Here is a 17,417-nt window from a genome sequence, read left to right as displayed (position 1 = left end):
TTTCAGTTCTGTTTGGAATGGTTGTGCAAGTGTTGCTTTTGCAGCTGAGAGCAGGATTCAGCATTTTCCAGATGGAAGAGTGCGTGCAATCTCTGGGCTGCCGCTCAAGTTGGCATGAGCGCTCAGGTTCTTCTTTGGTAGCCCTCTGTTGGAAGCTGGGCCTGAGGTCAGCCTGTTTGGCCTTCATGGAGCTGGAGAAAGCAGACCTGTCAACTCTGATGAATGATTGAAGCTGCTTTTTGTTTTGAATTTGACTCACAGGCCAGTGTCTGCTTTTGTGAAAGCTTGGTGGTGGAAAACACCCCCTGTGCTTCTCTGTGGCAGGTAGTGATTACTGGAATTCATCATCAGCTTTTTAAGTGGGGGTAAAAAACCCCAATAGTAACCCCAATCTCTGTTGCTGAAATACACGTGCAGGCTGGGCTATTTCACCCCAGAAAAGAAAGGACAGCAGAATAAGTTGGACAATCTGGCTTCCTCTGGTTTCTCAGGAGAGCTGATTTAGATACTGGGGGCTGGGGTAGCTGTGCTAAACTTGGTTCCAGTCATTGTCAATAACAAGACTTTAAATTCTCTCCTGCCTCTTCATTTTCTGACACTTGATAAATAAGGAGCAAATCTTTATACAGGGGATTCTGTATAAAAAACGGGTCAAAACCCCTTCTCTTGCTACATAATTTTCTTCTCTTTGGCGTTCTTTTTATCTAGCAACAGTTTTAGGGACATTGTAGAGCAGCAGAAGCAGCTACTCACAAAAATAATCCTGATTAGACAGACATGTGAAACATATTTTTCTGCTTGGGTGATAAAAGAAAAAAGTGATTCGGAAGTTATTGTAATTAATTTGGTTGAACTTTCATTGTTTTTTGCTCAAGTATGCTATATAGGCAGAGATTAAGCTTCATTATTTACTATGATGCTGTCAAGGAATTAGAAAATAATACTTTTATGTTGCATTCTTTGGCTTTTTTTTTTTTTTAATAGAATCCTGAGCTAATCTAAGAAACTGTGGCACTTACCTTCAGACTGAAGACCCATGGTTGGGTAGAAATTCACTAGTATCTGGAGTATGTAACAGAGCAAATAAGTTCTAGGAGTGTTAAACTACCTGACAGACTTCAAAACCTGAGCAAGTTTCATTTTGACTTGGGTATTGTGGTAGCTGTTTAGTTTACTGGGAGGGATTACGCATGATGAATTTCACAGAAAAAAACAGTAGCTGTTAATTTGCATTGAGGTTTTAAACAATGACCTGTTCTATTTTCATCTTCTGTTGAGGTAAACAAATTACTGTTCAAGTATTTTTAAACACTACTTTTCAACTTGCAGGTGGACACAGGCACACAGATGGCAGATAACAGGTATGTTGGGATGTTTTCCTGAAATTAAATCAAGGTAGTTAGAGCCAAGTGTATATCTGGTGTTCTACAGGAGAGGTTTTGGGTTTTTTGACCTGTGGAGAGTGGATTACCAGACTTAGATAAGCATAAAATGATAATATTTTTCTAAATGCTCTAAAGAACTGAAGAGCCTTAGTGTTTCTCTAATCTGTGTAATTTAAGCATGCAAAAGGCACCTTTTTTTTTCTAGCTTATGTAGTGTTTTTTGACCATACATTACTTTTATGGAACTGTTGCAAATCCATATGTGCTGCTGCTCTTCTGAGGCTTGCAGTGCTGGCTGAGCTGGTCTGTCCTGTGCCTGATAACACCCATGTGCACGTGTGATATCTCGTCTGGTTTTGTGTGTGAGTTAGGGTTAGTGTCAGCGCTGTCCAGTGTGCGTTTTGTGACCTCTAAACTGGCAGGGAGCACGGGGCTCCTGGCTGGATGTTGACTCATGCTGAGCCCTCTCCTTCTCCAGCACGGGAAGTGAGATGGAAAACCTTGCAGCAGGAGGTGGGGAGGCCAGGGACATGTCTTTTGGAATAGGAAGTGAATGTTTTTATCAAAACAGCTTGTTAGAGAAGTTGGAAACGGAGCTTTTATCTCTTGTTCATCTTCCTTTCATACCTGCATCCTTTCTCATGTTTTTCTTCACCACTTACACTACAAGTGTCTCATATTTTCATCTGTGAGTAATAACACCTTCCTGTGCAGAGTGAATGGCCATGTGATTTGCAGACTGAATCATACACATGAACGGCCAGCCATTCATTTAATGAGATGAATTTATCTGTCTGAGGTTTTTGTTTTGGACTTGTTATGTTTTCTTTTGAGGTTGGTTTGTTTCTTTTTAGTTTTCACAAGCTTGAAGACATAAATATGTCTTTTATTGGCATACTTGTTTGTAAAACATGTCTGTAGTAAACCAAAGTGCTTAAATGCTGACATTTGTGTAATGTGATGCTACTTTAATATGTTACCCTTTGAATTCTTTCAGTAAAACAGAAGATACTGCTTCAGAGTCTCTGGAGGCTGCTAAAAATGCAAGCAACAAAAAAGGTATGAAATACATAGTAGTAGGTGAGGTTACAGGAGTGTAACAAGCCTTTACATTCAAAACTGAAGATGTGTTCACAGCTGAAAGCAAAACAATGAAAACAATGGTTATTAGGATAACTGTTCACTTTCTGATGTATTCCATGTTTATTGCAGCCAAAGCCAGAGTGAAGGCTGTATTTTTGTATGTGTTGTGACTGTGGTGCTTTACCATTGCCTGAAATGACCCTCTAGACCCTTGCAATAAGGCCTGCAAAGACTGGCTTCTAACAACATGTATTCTTTGTCAGCATAATTACTAAAATGGGCAGTTCTGTTTGTGTGCTAGTTCTTTACTGTCTTGTTTCTCAGAAAGTGCATCTTCAGAAAATGTCTCTGAAGTTTTTATTCTCCATTAGTAAGGTGTACAGATAACTGCTGAGTAGTGTTTTTCAAATTGTTTGTGAGTGCAGAAAAGCTACAGTTCCATTACTTCTTCAGATACTCAAATTTGTAAGTTGTAGTGAAATTTGGAAATTTGTTTCATATACATGAATGTTCTTTAGGTCTCCCTCATTACCTTTTTTTTTTTTTTAGTAAGTCCTTTGTGACTGGCAGTTGAAAATCTCATGAGAACTGGTAGATACTGAATAACTTTTAAAGCCAAGTTGCTTGAGAAAAAACAATTTCAAATAAATAAGAAAAACAAAGCAGCACACAAATGCAAGCACATAAAAGCTTCACCATGTTAGTGTGTGCTGTGCAATTTATTGGGTTTTAATGTCTGGGGAAAAGAGCACTGAGAAAGAGTGGAAAGATGTGAAAAGCAAAAGCCTTCACACCATGACACGGTGCATGGTTATTAGTAAGGGTTTTTAACACCTAACCAGAAGCATTTTAGATCTGATCTCCTGTAAAAGTAGTCTTCTGGGAAGTGTTGTGATGGTTGAGGAATCTTACAGATTGTAAAATCTTCTTGAAGTAAAAAATAAGTAGTTGTCAAGGTCACAGTGCTATGCTGCTTATTGTACAGTACACAGAGTTGGAAGGGTTTTTGCAGGAGTCACACTAACTGGAAAATAGGTGTCTTGAAAGTAAAGTTCAGTGGTTCTCCTGAAAATTTATATGTGGCTTTTAAGGTACAGCTAGTACAGAAGGATAGAGACTTCTGTATGCACTTTCTTACATGAGGGGAAAACAGGAAATTTACTTATGTTGTCAATGTACTACTTGCTTCTAAAAGCAACTGATAGATGTGCAAAGAGAAGAGTGCTTTTTCTATCATTATCCAATTTTATATTCCTGAAATGTGGTTCTGAAGTAACTGTGTTAGTAGTAAAATACTCACTATATTCACACCTCAAATAACAGTGGTGTTATTTGAGATGTGAAAGTAGTGTTTTTACTGTGACTGCTGTAAGACACCGTGTGACAAAAGCACTATAAATCAATGCAAATTTGTTTAAAAGGGGTTTTCTGTCTTCATAGAAAAGCTGGCAGACCAAGTGATGCAAAATCCACAGGTCCTGGCAGCTCTTCAGGAACGTCTTGACAACACATCAGTTACTCCTTCAAGTTACATTGAAACGTAAGTACTGGGCATGATAAAACACTGAAAGACTGAAGGCATAAAAGAATATTATTACTGTGTCATTAAGATAGAAAATTAGAATAAATTATTCACTAAGAAAAATGGTTTACTTAACCTGTGATTCATAGTATCTTACTTCTGGAAAAAAAGTGAAGTTTTACCTCATGCAAACTTGCAAACAGAATTTTGTCCAGTTCAGTATTTGCCATGGCCATTTCTTGTTTTGGATAGAAATAAATCCCTCCCTTCTTTGTTTCCTTCTGTGACCCTTATTCTGACAGGGTATGTGCTACACTGACTCATAATTTCTATAAGATTGCTGTCCTGGATGTAATGGGAAGTTCAGGACCTGTATATCCCTAGTTTGAAGCTTAGTTTTATATTGACTGTAAATAGATTTAAATGCTGCCTTTAGTAAATACTTGTGCTTTTATTTCTTGACTGAGAATAGCAGGTTGTAGACATCTTTTTAGAAAAAAAACCTAAGTTCTCTAAAGAGATCACTTTACATGACTATGTCTAAATGTTTAACAATTTAAAGTGCAGATGGGCAGTGTGTGCCTTGTATGACCCATGAATCAGAGCTTTCTCCTGTGGAATGCACAGTTCTTATTTTTCATAGATGGATCAACACAAATCTAGTCTCAAAGTTTAGGTGTAAACAAAGGTATTAATTTCAGATCTCTGAACTACACGGGGAGGGTAGTGGCCCCAGGGAATGGAACAGAAGATAACACCTTTGAGAACAACTTGGGTAGGAGAGGATTCTTTCAACTCTTTGAAATAGGTTTTGGAGAAACATATATGTTTGACATAAGCCTTTTATTTTAAAATTGCATGTAGTTATAAGCAACCTATTTGTCAGTAATATGTGAAATAATGCTGAGGCAACTAACTTTTAACCTTAAATAATTTTGATTTTTAGCTTTCCAAAAGCAGTGATAAGAAGAATTGATGCCTTGAAAAAGCTCCAGGTGAAATGTGCTCATATAGAAGCTAAATTCTATGAAGAAGTACATGACTTAGAGAGAAAATATGCAGCACTCTATCAACCTCTTTTTGATAAGGTAGGAAAATTATGTATATAATTTTTATTTATTTGTTCCTGTCAGTTTTGGTTACATATATATAATTTTACATCTTCAATTACGTTTTTGGATTATTTTATCACAGAGAAGAGAGTTTATTAATGGAGAAGCTGAACCCACAGATGCAGAGTCAGAATGGCACAGTGAAAATGAGGATGAAGAAAAACTGGCTGTGAGTATAAGCTGGGTCTTCTACTGTGGATATATTGGATTGTCAGAGTTAAATTCTCATTCTTGCCATTGAAAGGACTTGAGTGTCAGTGATGTGTTCTTGTGATGAATACACTGTTATGGCCAGTGAAAGCTTCTACACCGTTAGTTTAGCCTTTTTTGAATTTGTGACTGGAGGAATTGAGGAGTTGCCTTTGGCACTGTTCGTAACCTGTTAACAGCACCTTCCTGCTGATGGGTTCCATTCCAGTGCTACATGAAACCCTAAGATAATAAAGGACTGGTTGGTTCTCTGCCTGGCTCCATTATTTTGGGGGACATCTTTAGCTTTCATTTTCATAAATACAGGTGAGACACTTGTCATACAGTCGTAAAACAGAATCGAGCTCATAAAATGTCTGCTCGGCTGCTGGATTCCTACTTGCCTGTTGAGTAGGAGCTGTCTAGATTTAGGAGGCATAATATAGTCTGTGGGCTGCCTGTTACTTTCCCAGCATCATTTCTGGAGATGTGTGCTCAGGCTTTGTCTCAGAAAAGTGACCTACTTAGAAAACTCTGTTTGCCATTCTGTCAGGTTTTCTTTGCATTTTCCCCTTAGCCTGACTTCTTCTTGTTTTTTTTTTTTCTGTATTCAAAGTGAATTGTTCTCTTTGTTTTTACTGATCTCCTGAGATTTAGCATGACACAGTGCTCCATTTGCATGAGCAAAAACCGTTCCTTGGGCTCTGTGTAAATACAGCATTGACAGGCCATATTCCACACAATAAAATCAGAAACGTGTCTACATGGGAAATAAATTGCAGCTCTGGATTCTTAGCACGCCATAACCCAAGTAACTGCCAGAAACATCTCAAATATCTGCTGCTATCTAGTGGTGTAAAAGGAAAGGTGCAGCTAATTCAGGCTGAATTCCCAGGGTTGTTTAGGATTGAGAAATGACTTCCTCATTCTTCTTTTTTATAACATTTCACATCAGTTATGTGGAGGGCATCCTGATTGCCAAAATAGTAATAATTACACACAGCATAATAATGAAAAAACAACTGTAAAAAACAACTTTACAAGTATTCTGAAAAATGGGCAAGCTAAAACAGCATTTCAGAGGACAAAGTTAAATTTTACATTTTTAGATGAAACGCTGTAGGTGGCTTATGGAGGTACAAAAATGAGATTAATAGAAAAACAGAAATGCATTTATATTTTTTTCTGTTTCTAGAAAGGTAGTGTTTTAATTATTTCTGTTGTGTCAAATCAATGAAGCAGACACTTGGTCTATTTTAGTCTTCATGTAAAAGAATTGTAAATGAGTTGAAAGTAAATCTGAATTGTGTATGTGTTCAATTGTGTAAATAAACCTTGTATTTCTTAACTTAATTTGCAGAGAAAAAAAAGCAGATTTCAAGTGTTCCTTAAACACAGCTTCAGAGATGGCAATTGCTTTGTTCTTCTGTCTCTTGTTTATTAAATATACAAAGAAATCACAATTTAATTTCTCAGCTGTTTCTGTATTTCTTTCCCAGGGAGACCTGAAAAATGCAGTGGTAATAGATGAAAAAGCAGAAGAGACAAATGTCAAAGGAATTCCAGACTTCTGGTTTACTATCTTTAGGAATGTAGATATGCTAAGTGAATTAGTACAAGTAAGTTTTTACTCTGAAATGAACAACTTCTGCTGTGTTAAATGAATTGCTGCTTTTCCTGTTAATAGTCAGTCCTTGTGGATTGTGAGTCAATCCTTTGGTGTAAGACACCAAATCTTTTGAGTCTTTGGAATCCCTGAAGATGCTTAAGATGATGAACAAGCATTTTTAGTTTAATCCATAAAGGATTACTTTTGCAAGGTTATAAGAATACCTTGGATTGGTTGAATTCATGTTAAATAGCTTAGGTAGTATGCCTGCACTTGTATTGGTGGCTTTTAATGCTGTTAAAGAATTGTTCCCTGGAGTGTGTCTGCCTCTGAATCTCACTGGTAATAAATACCCTGGAGGATTTATCTTATCTCTAAGATAAGATGAATGTTACTGTAATACATAGATGTTCAGTAATACAGCCCAGCAGCTTTGTTTATTGAAGGTCAGCCCTAAAATGACTGGGAATTTGGCATATAGAATTTACAACTATGATTAAGAAATTTGCATCCAGATCTTTACTTTAACTGAAATAGTTGAGTTTGTTACAAGGTTTGCTTCTGCATTAAGGAGAGACTGTTTTGCTGAGTATTGCCTGCTGAATTGGATTTTACTTTTTTCTGCTTAGGAATATGATGAACCTATCTTGAAACATCTGCAGGATATTAAAGTTAAGTTTTCTGAACCAGGACAGCCTATGGTGAGTTTTCTCTGCTTGTTTCTCATGAAGATTGTAGTAATGAAGTGAGCAGCATTCCAAAATACTCATTCAGCTCTCTTTGGCTGTTGTGTGTGGGGGAGGTTTCTTTCTCAGTTGTTATTTTCATGCATTGCCTTTGAAATATTTATCTTCAGCTTTCCTGTCTCTTTGCTCTTTCATTCTTAGCCTGGATTAGGACTGATTTCCTAGTAATCAGGAAACTACTAATTATTGTAGTTTCCAGATTAAAATTCTGGCTGAGATCTGTCTACTTTTTCCTTTCTTTTTCTCTCTCAAATTCAAGTGTAGCTGCTCTTAGTAATACAATTGCATCGCTGCTTTTGATTTGAAATTCAATTGTGGGAAAAATTCTGGGTGTCAAATATTATATCAAAAGTGATATGACTTGGTAATACTAATCAAAGACAATGATTTTAGATACAGTGCCTGTTGAAAAGAATAGAAAATATATTAGATAGTATTTTAAGAGGGTACCTCATGAGTATTTTTTAAAGTACTGCTTCATGTTTTTTTAATTTTGGAAATTTTTTTTTGTTTACATTTGATGTACAGAAACAGGTACTGTGTTTGTTGAAAAGAAGTTGCTCTGTTGAAAAGAAGTTGCTCTGCTGCTTATTCACTTTATGCACACTACACTTATTCCTTGAACTCCCTTTGAAGGGGAGGCAGGGAGAAGGATGGAATTTGAGCCTATACATACTTTCTTCAAATTTTGTCATTCTGGCTTTTTTCTTATATTTGGTATTTTTTGTTTTGCCTTATGGAGCCATGGTCTTCTGATAATGCCTGTAAGAAATGCAAGACAGCCATCATTGAAGATTCACATAAGAAAGGTGGAAGGACTTTCTCAGAATAGCTTTTAATGGTTAATAGCAAGTTGGTTTGGGGCTCTTTGGGGTTTTTTTAATTCCTTGTTGTCTTCATTCTACTAGTACTGAAACACTCAAGCTGAGAATTGCCAAGAAAGGAGTATGGCAGAGAAAAACTGAGAATTAAGTTCCTAAAGATTGATAGGGCTTAGGGAGAGGATATGGGTTTTGGGAAGAAAATGAATTGTCTAAGCACAAAGTAAGGTATTCTAACAAGTTGCCTGTTTTGTCTTGAAGCATATCTAGTCAGTGGCATTTGGATGAGATGGGAATAGGGTTTTTTTGCCTACATCATTTTTGTGTTCTCATTCAGCTTTGTTTTATAGTACTTCAAGCTGGAGAGCTCTTTACACACTGGATTTATCTGGTCTCGCACTGTTCGTAACCTTTTGACAGCGTTTTTCTGCAAATAGGTTCCATTCCAGTGCTACATTAAATCCAGTAATGGAAGGCTGACAAACTCCATGTCCCTTCTGTATTTGGAGACAAAGGATGTGTTCCTGACTGCTTCAGTGAAACCTGTTCTGCAGCTGTGTGTGACTGTCTTTCAACAAAATCTGCTGTTCTTTGTTGAGAATTGGTGCAGCAGTGGTAGCTTTGTACTGTATGAACTTCACATAACCAGTGTCATAGATACACTAATTCTGCTGGGGATTAGGTTTTGCTGATCAAGAAATACATGATAATTAGGAATTTTCTGATTTACTGTTGATCCAAAACAATTAATCATAGTTATGGCACTCCAAAAGTGAATTTACGTGACTGCAATTAAAGTGCTTCAAAGTCCTGTTTGTTATGGCCTGCACATAGAAACTTTTATCTGCATGAAGCATAAGTGACTCCATTGCTATTTACTTTCACTTATTTATAACCATATGGATAAATTTGTATGTATTTTATAGTTATAGTTTATATTTACATATTTATTTGGACGTCAGGATCCTTAGCTAGCATATTCAGACCTAGATGATGCTTCTAGGTATAACTGAAGTAGCTTAAAAAAAGGCAGTTTCTTTTTTTTGAACTTCATGAGCACATATTTGATAAAAAAAACCCAGAGATGTCCACATAAAGAGTATTGGAAAGGTTATTACAACACTTGAAATATTAGGTGGAGCTTGGAGCTTCTTGTCTCCTGATTAGCAGGTATACACTGAGATGCTGAAATGCAGTCTATGCAGATATTTTTGTCTTGCTAGCCCTTGGGATCCTGCATGCTAAATAGTGCCACTGGTTGGTTATTTATAGCCCCAGTGATGGTTTATGGGATTATTTGGGTATGAGTGTTCGTCACTGGTAGTGGATAAGCTAAGTTTGTAACTCTTCCCCTGAGGATGTTTGCCAGAGAGAGATTAGCCTTAGCTGAAGACAGCTCCAAACCATGCAGCTGTCTTGAAGTGCTTTAAAGGGAAGTAAAGCTGAAATAGCCAGTGTGATATTCCAGTGTACTGCTGGGTCCCAGTGGCTTCCTGTCCTTAAACAGGGAGCACGGGGGTTGGGAAGGCTGCTGTTGCCATTGGTCTCCATCACTCCCTGGCCACTCTCTCAGCCGGCATGAGTCATGTGAGGAGATTCGTGGGGTCTTAGGAAGATTAGGGGCCTTTGGGAGATGAGGGAGGGATAAATATCTGCCATGAACAGGCTATTATTAAATAACTGTCCCAAGTTATTTCTCTTGTCCATGCATGAATAGCCTTGAGAAAAAGGATGGCAAGGCAGACTTGGTGATAACAGGCACTCTTCTGGCCTCAGTCTGAAGAATGCCTGGGGAAGTGCATTCAGGGCCAGTTTTTTGGCAGTTATGTAATCTGTTTTGTATGCAGATTAGGGCTAATTCGTAATGCATATTACTGGGAGAGTAAATCAGATATTTAAGGTAACTATTACACATGCTGTGGCTGGGCAGTGGTGTTGGGAGCTTTGGCTTTCAGTCCTTCTGTTGTGCTGAACTGATTTGCAGACTTTTTCCCCCTTCAAGCCACTAAATCAATGCTGCCAAAAACCTTAATTCTTTGTTTCCCCTTTCCAAGACAGCTTGAGTTTTAGTGTACTTTAAAATGTTCATAGCTGTTCCTGGGTGCAAAGTTGTGCAGGCAGTTTAGAAACCTTCACTGAAAATTGATGTATCATGGATGCTGTGGTTTTCTATAATGAGTCTTTTGTTCTCCATGTAAGAAACTGAACCTCTGCAAACAATTTTTGGGTGCCAGAGGAGGTTCAAACATAACCAGAAACACCTGCTTCAGGCTGTTGAAACATGTTGGTTGCAGGACTCAGTTTATGAAATCAGTGTTCCTTTGCAGGATTTTCTGTTATCAAATGGGAAACACCCTCTGGTTCCTGGGGGACTGTGCTATTTACATAGACTCTTGCAATGTAAATTGTACTTTAATTGGAAATAAAGTCTGATTCCTCTCTTAACATCATGATCTTGATCAGACTTGGGGGAGCAATAGAACCACATGGTGTTGTTACAATGTTAAAATTACTTCAGAATAACAACTTCACCACTAGAGCAAGGATGATAAGAGGCTTCCATAGGAAATGAAGTCAAGACTTTTCTCAAAATACTTCTAAGGTTGCTTTCAAGACAGCAGTGCTTTATGTGAAGGTGAATGAAATGCACTAATTACCAGTTTATAATTTGAATCCAAGCCAAGGTTGTTGTAGCTTCTTGCACATTTGAAATTCATTGTCATTCATAATTTCCTGCTTCTGCTGTAGTTTCAAATATGTTTGCCATCAAATTATTTTTTTCCTATTTTCAGAGTTTAATTAATGATAATTATGTTTATGCACTATTTCATACATGAAAGTTAGTGGTAACATAAAATTTCTTCCAGTCTTTCTCATTAGAGTTCCACTTTGGGCCCAATGACTACTTTTCTAATTCAGTCCTGACAAAAACATACAAGATGAAGTCGGAGCCAGACAAGACAGATCCCTTTTCATTTGAAGGACCTGAAATAGTTGATTGTGAGGGGTAAGGAAAACTGAAATTCAAAAAAGCTTCTGAAGTAAAAATGCTTTTTTTTTTTTTTGCTTATTGTGATAATAATTAGTAAAGATAAAATTGTTACTGATTTCAGAACTGGGAATGTTTGTAGGGATGATGATGATGACGTTAGTCTGAGCATGCAAAAGTAACAGATGCATAGATGGAGATATATTTTAACACTGTGTACATTTTAAATTGAACACCATTCGAATTTAATAGTTCTCTAATTGAGGTAACAAACCTTTTATTTCCAGATAACTGGATAAATTATTTTTAGTCATTACTTCTCACAGACTACCCCCCCTCCTCAGTCTGATAAGTAGCCTTGGACTCTCTTGGATTCTTGTCATCTCCTCAGCAATTTTAATGCCAGCAGGAATAGGTGATGTTTATCAGGTGTTCTTTGAGCCTGTTTTGAGGCTGGAACATAAAGGTTAAGCAGATTGATCCTGGCAGCTGTGGCTAATGCAGCAATTTTTTTAAATTTTATTTTTATTGTGTTTGCAACACATGTTCAGAAAACAGCTGTGGATCGTGAATTCCCATGTCTGTTCTGGAAGTCTGTTGAGTTCAACAGCACATTAGAGTTTCTTGGGGGTAAAAGGATCATTCCATCTAAGTGAACCCTTTGTCTTACTATCCATGATCTCTGCTCTATAACCAAATTCCAGTACCAGAGCAGAGCTGACACAAATGAAAAGTGACTTTTTTACCCTATTTTGCTTAGTGTCTAAGTATTTTTTTCTGTTGGTGATTATTTGGTTTTTAGGGTTTTTTTTCTACCCCTTCAAGGATACATTTTGGTGATTTGGTTTTGGGGTTTTTTTAACTCACATTTAAGATATGCCAAATACTTGGTTTTGTGAAGGCATGCTGACAACCTCAAAGCCTCTTGACTTTTAGTTCTACATGTTGTTGAATCCAGCATTCACCTGCAGTGAGGCAAAATGTCTTCTTGGATATTGAGTGAAAGTTGTGCCTAAGTGACAGACTACTCCTTTTTGAAGAAAACTTTAGTTCATTACAGCAAAATATTTTTTTGTTTAAGTATTATAAAGGAATGCTTTCCTCGATTGCTGATTTGTCAAAACTTTGATTTCAGTTGATGTTTCCTGAGGAAGGTGTTGGATATGGTACAAGTAGAGCAGGAAGATGTGTCTGTGCCTTGTTATACAGCTTAAGTATAAAACTGGTGACTTTGGTCATCTGTCTATAGGACAAGGTGCTTTTGAGGCATTTAAGGGTTACTGTGACACCATTACTTCCATTATAGGAGAATTAGCTGTGTTTGCCCCTCACTATTTGCCATGTGCAGCTTTGGGTAAAACCTGTTTGAATGGAAAGAAACTTTTCATTGAGTGTCGTTTTGTACAGCAGCAGAATGGAACTGGAAATGAGTCTCTTTTCAGCTTGATGTGCTGGGCTGCCAGGTCAGTCTGAGCACTGCTCTTTGGACAGCTCAAGCATCCCTCTCCCTGGCCACTCTTTGGACATGCATTTTTAGGGTATATGGACTCTGCCTTGACCTGTAGTTAAAGGATATCATGTTTTCTAACAGTCTGACTGCTGAGTTTTTTTCTGGAATAGCTTAATCCTGTCCTTGGTTACAGAAGTCCAGTTGTTGGGCTAGAGGTATTGAATTACAGGTGGAGTGAGGGCAGTGATTACTCTGCCAAGACAAACTTGTGTAGCTTTTTCATTTAGGAAAATACTTGACCTGTCCAACATACACATCATCTCTAGAACTATGATCCACTTCATATCTTGTCAAGCAGCTTTAGAGAGTGATAAACCATCTTGGCCTTGATGTTGCTGCTCTGCTGCTCAGTTCCTTCTTTTCCCTGGTGCCTGTGTTAAAATGCTGTTTCTCACCTGCTGTCTCTAGGTGTACCATTGACTGGAAGAAAGGAAAAAATGTTACAGTTAAAACAATCAAGAAGAAACAGAAACACAAGGGCCGAGGCACAGTTCGGACAATTACTAAACAAGTACCTAATGATTCATTTTTTAACTTCTTCAGCCCAATAAAGGGTAAGCTTGGAAATTGAAGAATTTAGGATCCTTAAAATATGTTTATATATATTTATATTTATGTGATTTAAACATTCAAACTGGTTATGCTGCTGCATTGTGAAGTGCTTACTAGAGGAAGATTGCAAAGTCTTGCCCATCCAAACAGATGATTTTGTTCTGTTGTTATTCTGTAGAAACTGACCAGCATAAACAGGATTCATAGTATGGAAAGAGTCTCTTGTAGACTCTCTTAAAGAAATTGACATGTTTTACCACAGGATGGCTCCATGCATCAGTTTGTTTCTAACATGCAAAAGAACTGTGTTTCATTGTTGGTCAAGTTACAGCATAGCGGTTTCATTGAAGCCCCTCTGTCAAGTGACAGAACTCTGTCGTTTCTTCTGGGATTAATTAGTGATCCCTGATGCTCCATACATAATTTTCTCATTTTCCTAGTCTAATGTTAGATGTGTACCCACATTTTAAACAATTCAGATGGATTCCCAAACCATTATTTTTTTCTTGGTCCATCTTTCATTGTCCTCTTCTGCAAACATAGATGAGGGAAGTGGTTTATTTTGGGGACTAAAGGGGTCCTACAAGAAAGGTGTTGAGGGACTTTTTGGAAGGGTGTGTAGTGACAGGACAAGTGGAACAGCTTTAGGCCAAAAGAGGAAGGTTTACGTTAGATATTGGGAAGAAATTTTTGAATGTGAAAGTGATGGGACAGTGGAACAGTTTGGGGCATCCTTAACTTCTCTGGGCATTCTTGGAAGTGTTCATGGCCAGACTGGATGGGGTTTTCAGCACCTTTCTCGTGAAAGGTGTCCCTGCCCAGGGCAGAGGGGTTGAAACTTAGTGATATTCAAGGCCCCTTCCAGCCCAAACTGTTCTGTGAGTCCAGAGGTGTACTGAACAAAATGGTTCTTGATTCTGTTGTGGGCCTTTATGAACCACCTGTCCCTCCTAATTACTACTGCAAATGCCCATATATGTGGGTTAAGCAACATGGGATATGTTTCTAAAGTTGGGGATAGTTTGGTACAGAAATGTCCTTTAATTTTTGTGGCTACTTTGAGGAAAGCATGGAGATTGGTCTCCTTTTCTTTTGAATACTCAAAGGGTACACTTCGGAATTGGAGGTATAAGATAAGACAATCTGCTGGCAATGGATTCTTGCATTCTCAACTTGAGAACTGAGCCAAATTATCACTGTCACAGTAGATCACATGGTCACATAGAGAAGGGAAATACGTTTTGATTTGTGTTGGGGTTTTCTGCATTGATTTGATTTTTATTTTTTTTTTTTACTTTTTTGTCATTGGTTAGTTGGTTGTTTCTTTCTTTAAACAAACAAAAACCCACCCTGTTCCATGCTGGTTACAGTACTGGGCCTCTTCTCAACAGTGCTTTGCAGATTGGTGTCAAAATGTTCATCTGTTTAGTTCCAGTTGTTTTGGGGGAGAGGAGGTGATTTGTAGTGTTCCAGCCAAATGAAGTTACTGTAATTACAGCATTAATAGAGAAACCAAATATGTTGATCCACATGTCCTCTGAACCCATCCTTGTAGAAAGAGTATTTCCTGTGCAAAAATCTTTGACATCCAAATGGCAGCTTTGATGCTTTAACTCAACACATGAAATTCTTATGATTTCTGTAGGTTTAACTTAATACTATTTTGAATTGTCATAGTTTTAATAGCTACCTTGTGAAGCCTTTATAACTTCAGTGTTTTTTGGTCTGAGAACGTCTTTATACTGTGTTTTGTCATCTTGAATATTGAGGTGGGTGAGACTATACAGGCATTTCTTAAATCTGTTGTCTTTTCTTTTTGCAGTATCTGGTGATGGAGAGTCACTGGTAAGTTTCTGAAACAGCACAGTTGCTCTTTGCCACATCCTTTTTGCCAAGTCACTGTACAGTGACTATAGGGTTCTTTTATTCAGTACTGTGTATTTTGATTGTTACTTTTGCTTTTGACAAAGCTGGGCTTCACCTTGATAAAGTGAAAGATACTGTCGACTTCTCCAAGTAATCCACTGACAGTTCACTGTTACACAGCTTGCTGATCCAAGACATCTCCAGTGGTCGCTGTTGGGGAAGCCATTATTTTCCCTGCCCACTCAGCAGTACTGTGTGGCTGGTACCTGACTTGAAAAATCAGTCTGGAACATTCTGAGCAGTGCTGCAATGTCAGATGCCAGAGCCAGCCAAGTCTGTATGACCTTTTTAATAAAAGGTGCCTCAGCAGAACGCTGACCTGTGTGTAGAAAGTGGGAAGCTTGTACAGAAAATCTCAATTCTGCAAATCTAGATTTAGATTTTATTGTTACTAAGTTAAGTATACTGAAAGTACCTGTGACCTGAAGATTGGTGATGACAGTGTGATGTTTTCCCAAACCTGTTAATTGAAATATTTTTATCTGTGTATCACATCACATTTGCAATAGAAAGCTCAGACTGATTTGTCTTACAGGATGAAGATTCAGAATTCACTTTAGCAGCAGATTTTGAAATTGGACACTTCTTCCGTGAAAGGATAGTCCCTCGTGCTGTGCTGTATTTCACTGGGGAAGCTATAGAGGATGATGATAATGTATGTATGCAATTAGCAATTTGTTTATTAGTCAGCACATAGAAATACACTTCTCCTTTTCTGATTAGACTAGGGTGAAGTATTAATTACATGAGAATAAAAAAAGCCCTGAAGAGATTCCTGCTACTTGGGGATAGGGAAGGGTTATTTGGCTTGCTATAAGTTGTTAATCTGTTCTGGAAGGGGTTTAGTTTCACTTACAGTGTTTGAATATGCTACACCTATTACTGCAGAAGTTTTTAAGCAGTTACTAGCAGAGCTAATTAAACCTTGGGTTTGTTTTTCAGTTTGAAGAAGATGAAGAAGGTGAAGAGGAGGTGAGATGCACACTATTTTTTATAGATTACTGATTACCTATTTCATTCCAGTGCCAGGAATAATTTTATGTGGAGCAGAAAACAGTTGTTCATAAATGCTCTTGTGCATGGTATTTCTTTCAAGAAGAGTTCAGCATTCATGACTTGCAAAATTGTGCCTGTTTTTTCTTTTCATAAAAGTACTTTCTGCAAGAGCATATATCCTTTTTTTATCTAGTATTTTGAAAGCTGTTTTCTGACATGAGTCAAAAATTAAAGACAAGCTTTTTATTTTTCTAGAGTGCTGCATGGTAAATATCTGTTCCTTAGGTGGTAGTGGAATTTCAGCTGTCAGCTTTTAGTTGTCATAAGCTTTAAGACTGGGTCTTACCAAATGCAAAGTGAAAAAGGGGAAGTATGCAACTGCTCACCATAAATAATTTAGGCTGGCTCTGGTCTATTTGCAATAATGTTGTATGAACACAAACACACTAAAAAGGCTTTGCACAAAACCACTAAATGTTACCACACTTAATATATCCTTTACATTTTTGCTTTATTTCTTTTACTGTGCTGTTCTTGCTAATTTGTCGAAGGTGCATCCCTGATTGTTGTCAGCTTCAGCATAGCAGAGTACATCAGAGGCTATCAAGCTGATCTGATGTGAGCTGGCAGCCTTCAGCATGCAGTCTTTTTTTTATCTCTGTGCTTAGGCAGTTGAGTGGCTAAACATTTTCATATTTTTCTTTTTTTAAGCTGGGTATTGATAGAAGTGTGGATGTGTATTTTTAATTGGTTTCCAGTGCCAGATGTTATCACTTGGATGTAGTTGTGTGTAAAACTGAGTGCAAAAATCCTGTACAGGAATGCATAGCCTGTCCACAGTAATCTAAATAAAGTGGCACTTTGGAGGGAGACTGAACTAAAGAACAAAATCAGGCATGTATACCTATTCCCAGAACTAAAATTCCAAGTAATTTGTTAGGCAGAAGTTGAAAAATTGCTGTGGGACTGCAGCAGCA

General features: G+C 37.6%; 1 protein-coding gene and 2 non-coding genes across 10 annotated transcripts in view; all 3 read left to right on the top strand.

The window, feature by feature from the left end:
- The window catches only part of NAP1L4 (nucleosome assembly protein 1 like 4), a 28,036-nt gene that overhangs the window by 2,614 nt on the left and 8,005 nt on the right, over window positions 1-17,417 (top strand). For 3 of the 8 annotated variants that reach the window (XR_005953431.1, XR_005953432.1, XM_041415018.1), the window contains exons 2-12: window positions 2,383-2,443; window positions 3,907-4,008; window positions 4,937-5,078; window positions 5,185-5,271; window positions 6,791-6,910; window positions 7,530-7,601; window positions 11,335-11,474; window positions 13,375-13,520; window positions 15,341-15,363; window positions 15,980-16,099; window positions 16,387-16,416. Coding sequence is in view for 4 of the 8 variants with exons in the window: in XM_041415018.1 (XP_041270952.1) it covers window positions 2,383-2,443; window positions 3,907-4,008; window positions 4,937-5,078; window positions 5,185-5,271; window positions 6,791-6,910; window positions 7,530-7,601; window positions 11,335-11,474; window positions 13,375-13,520; window positions 15,341-15,363; window positions 15,980-16,099; window positions 16,387-16,416 (1,043 nt within the window). In the remaining 4 variants the exon portion in view is untranslated. Of the gene's footprint in view, window positions 1-1,329; window positions 1,362-2,382; window positions 2,445-3,906; window positions 4,009-4,936; window positions 5,079-5,184; window positions 5,272-6,790; window positions 6,911-7,529; window positions 7,602-11,334; window positions 11,475-13,374; window positions 13,521-15,340; window positions 15,364-15,979; window positions 16,104-16,386; window positions 16,417-17,417 lie in introns of all 8 variants that reach the window. The other 5 variants (XR_005953434.1, XM_041415019.1, XR_005953433.1 and 2 more) reach the window with 3 other exon arrangements.
- On the top strand, window positions 5,466-5,593 carry LOC121341595. Its single transcript, XR_005953455.1, has one exon. It is a non-coding gene; the product is annotated as a small nucleolar RNA SNORA54 (small nucleolar RNA).
- LOC121341594 lies at window positions 8,862-8,982 on the top strand. The gene has a single exon (XR_005953454.1). It is a non-coding gene; the product is annotated as a small nucleolar RNA SNORA54 (small nucleolar RNA).

Source organism: Onychostruthus taczanowskii, unplaced genomic scaffold, assembly GCF_017590055.1.
Source record: "Onychostruthus taczanowskii isolate IOZ18803 unplaced genomic scaffold, ASM1759005v1 scaffold49, whole genome shotgun sequence".
Lineage (NCBI taxonomy): Eukaryota > Metazoa > Chordata > Aves > Passeriformes > Passeridae > Onychostruthus > Onychostruthus taczanowskii.
Note: the sequence above shows the minus strand (reverse complement) of the source record. Positions and strands in the feature narration are given on the sequence as shown.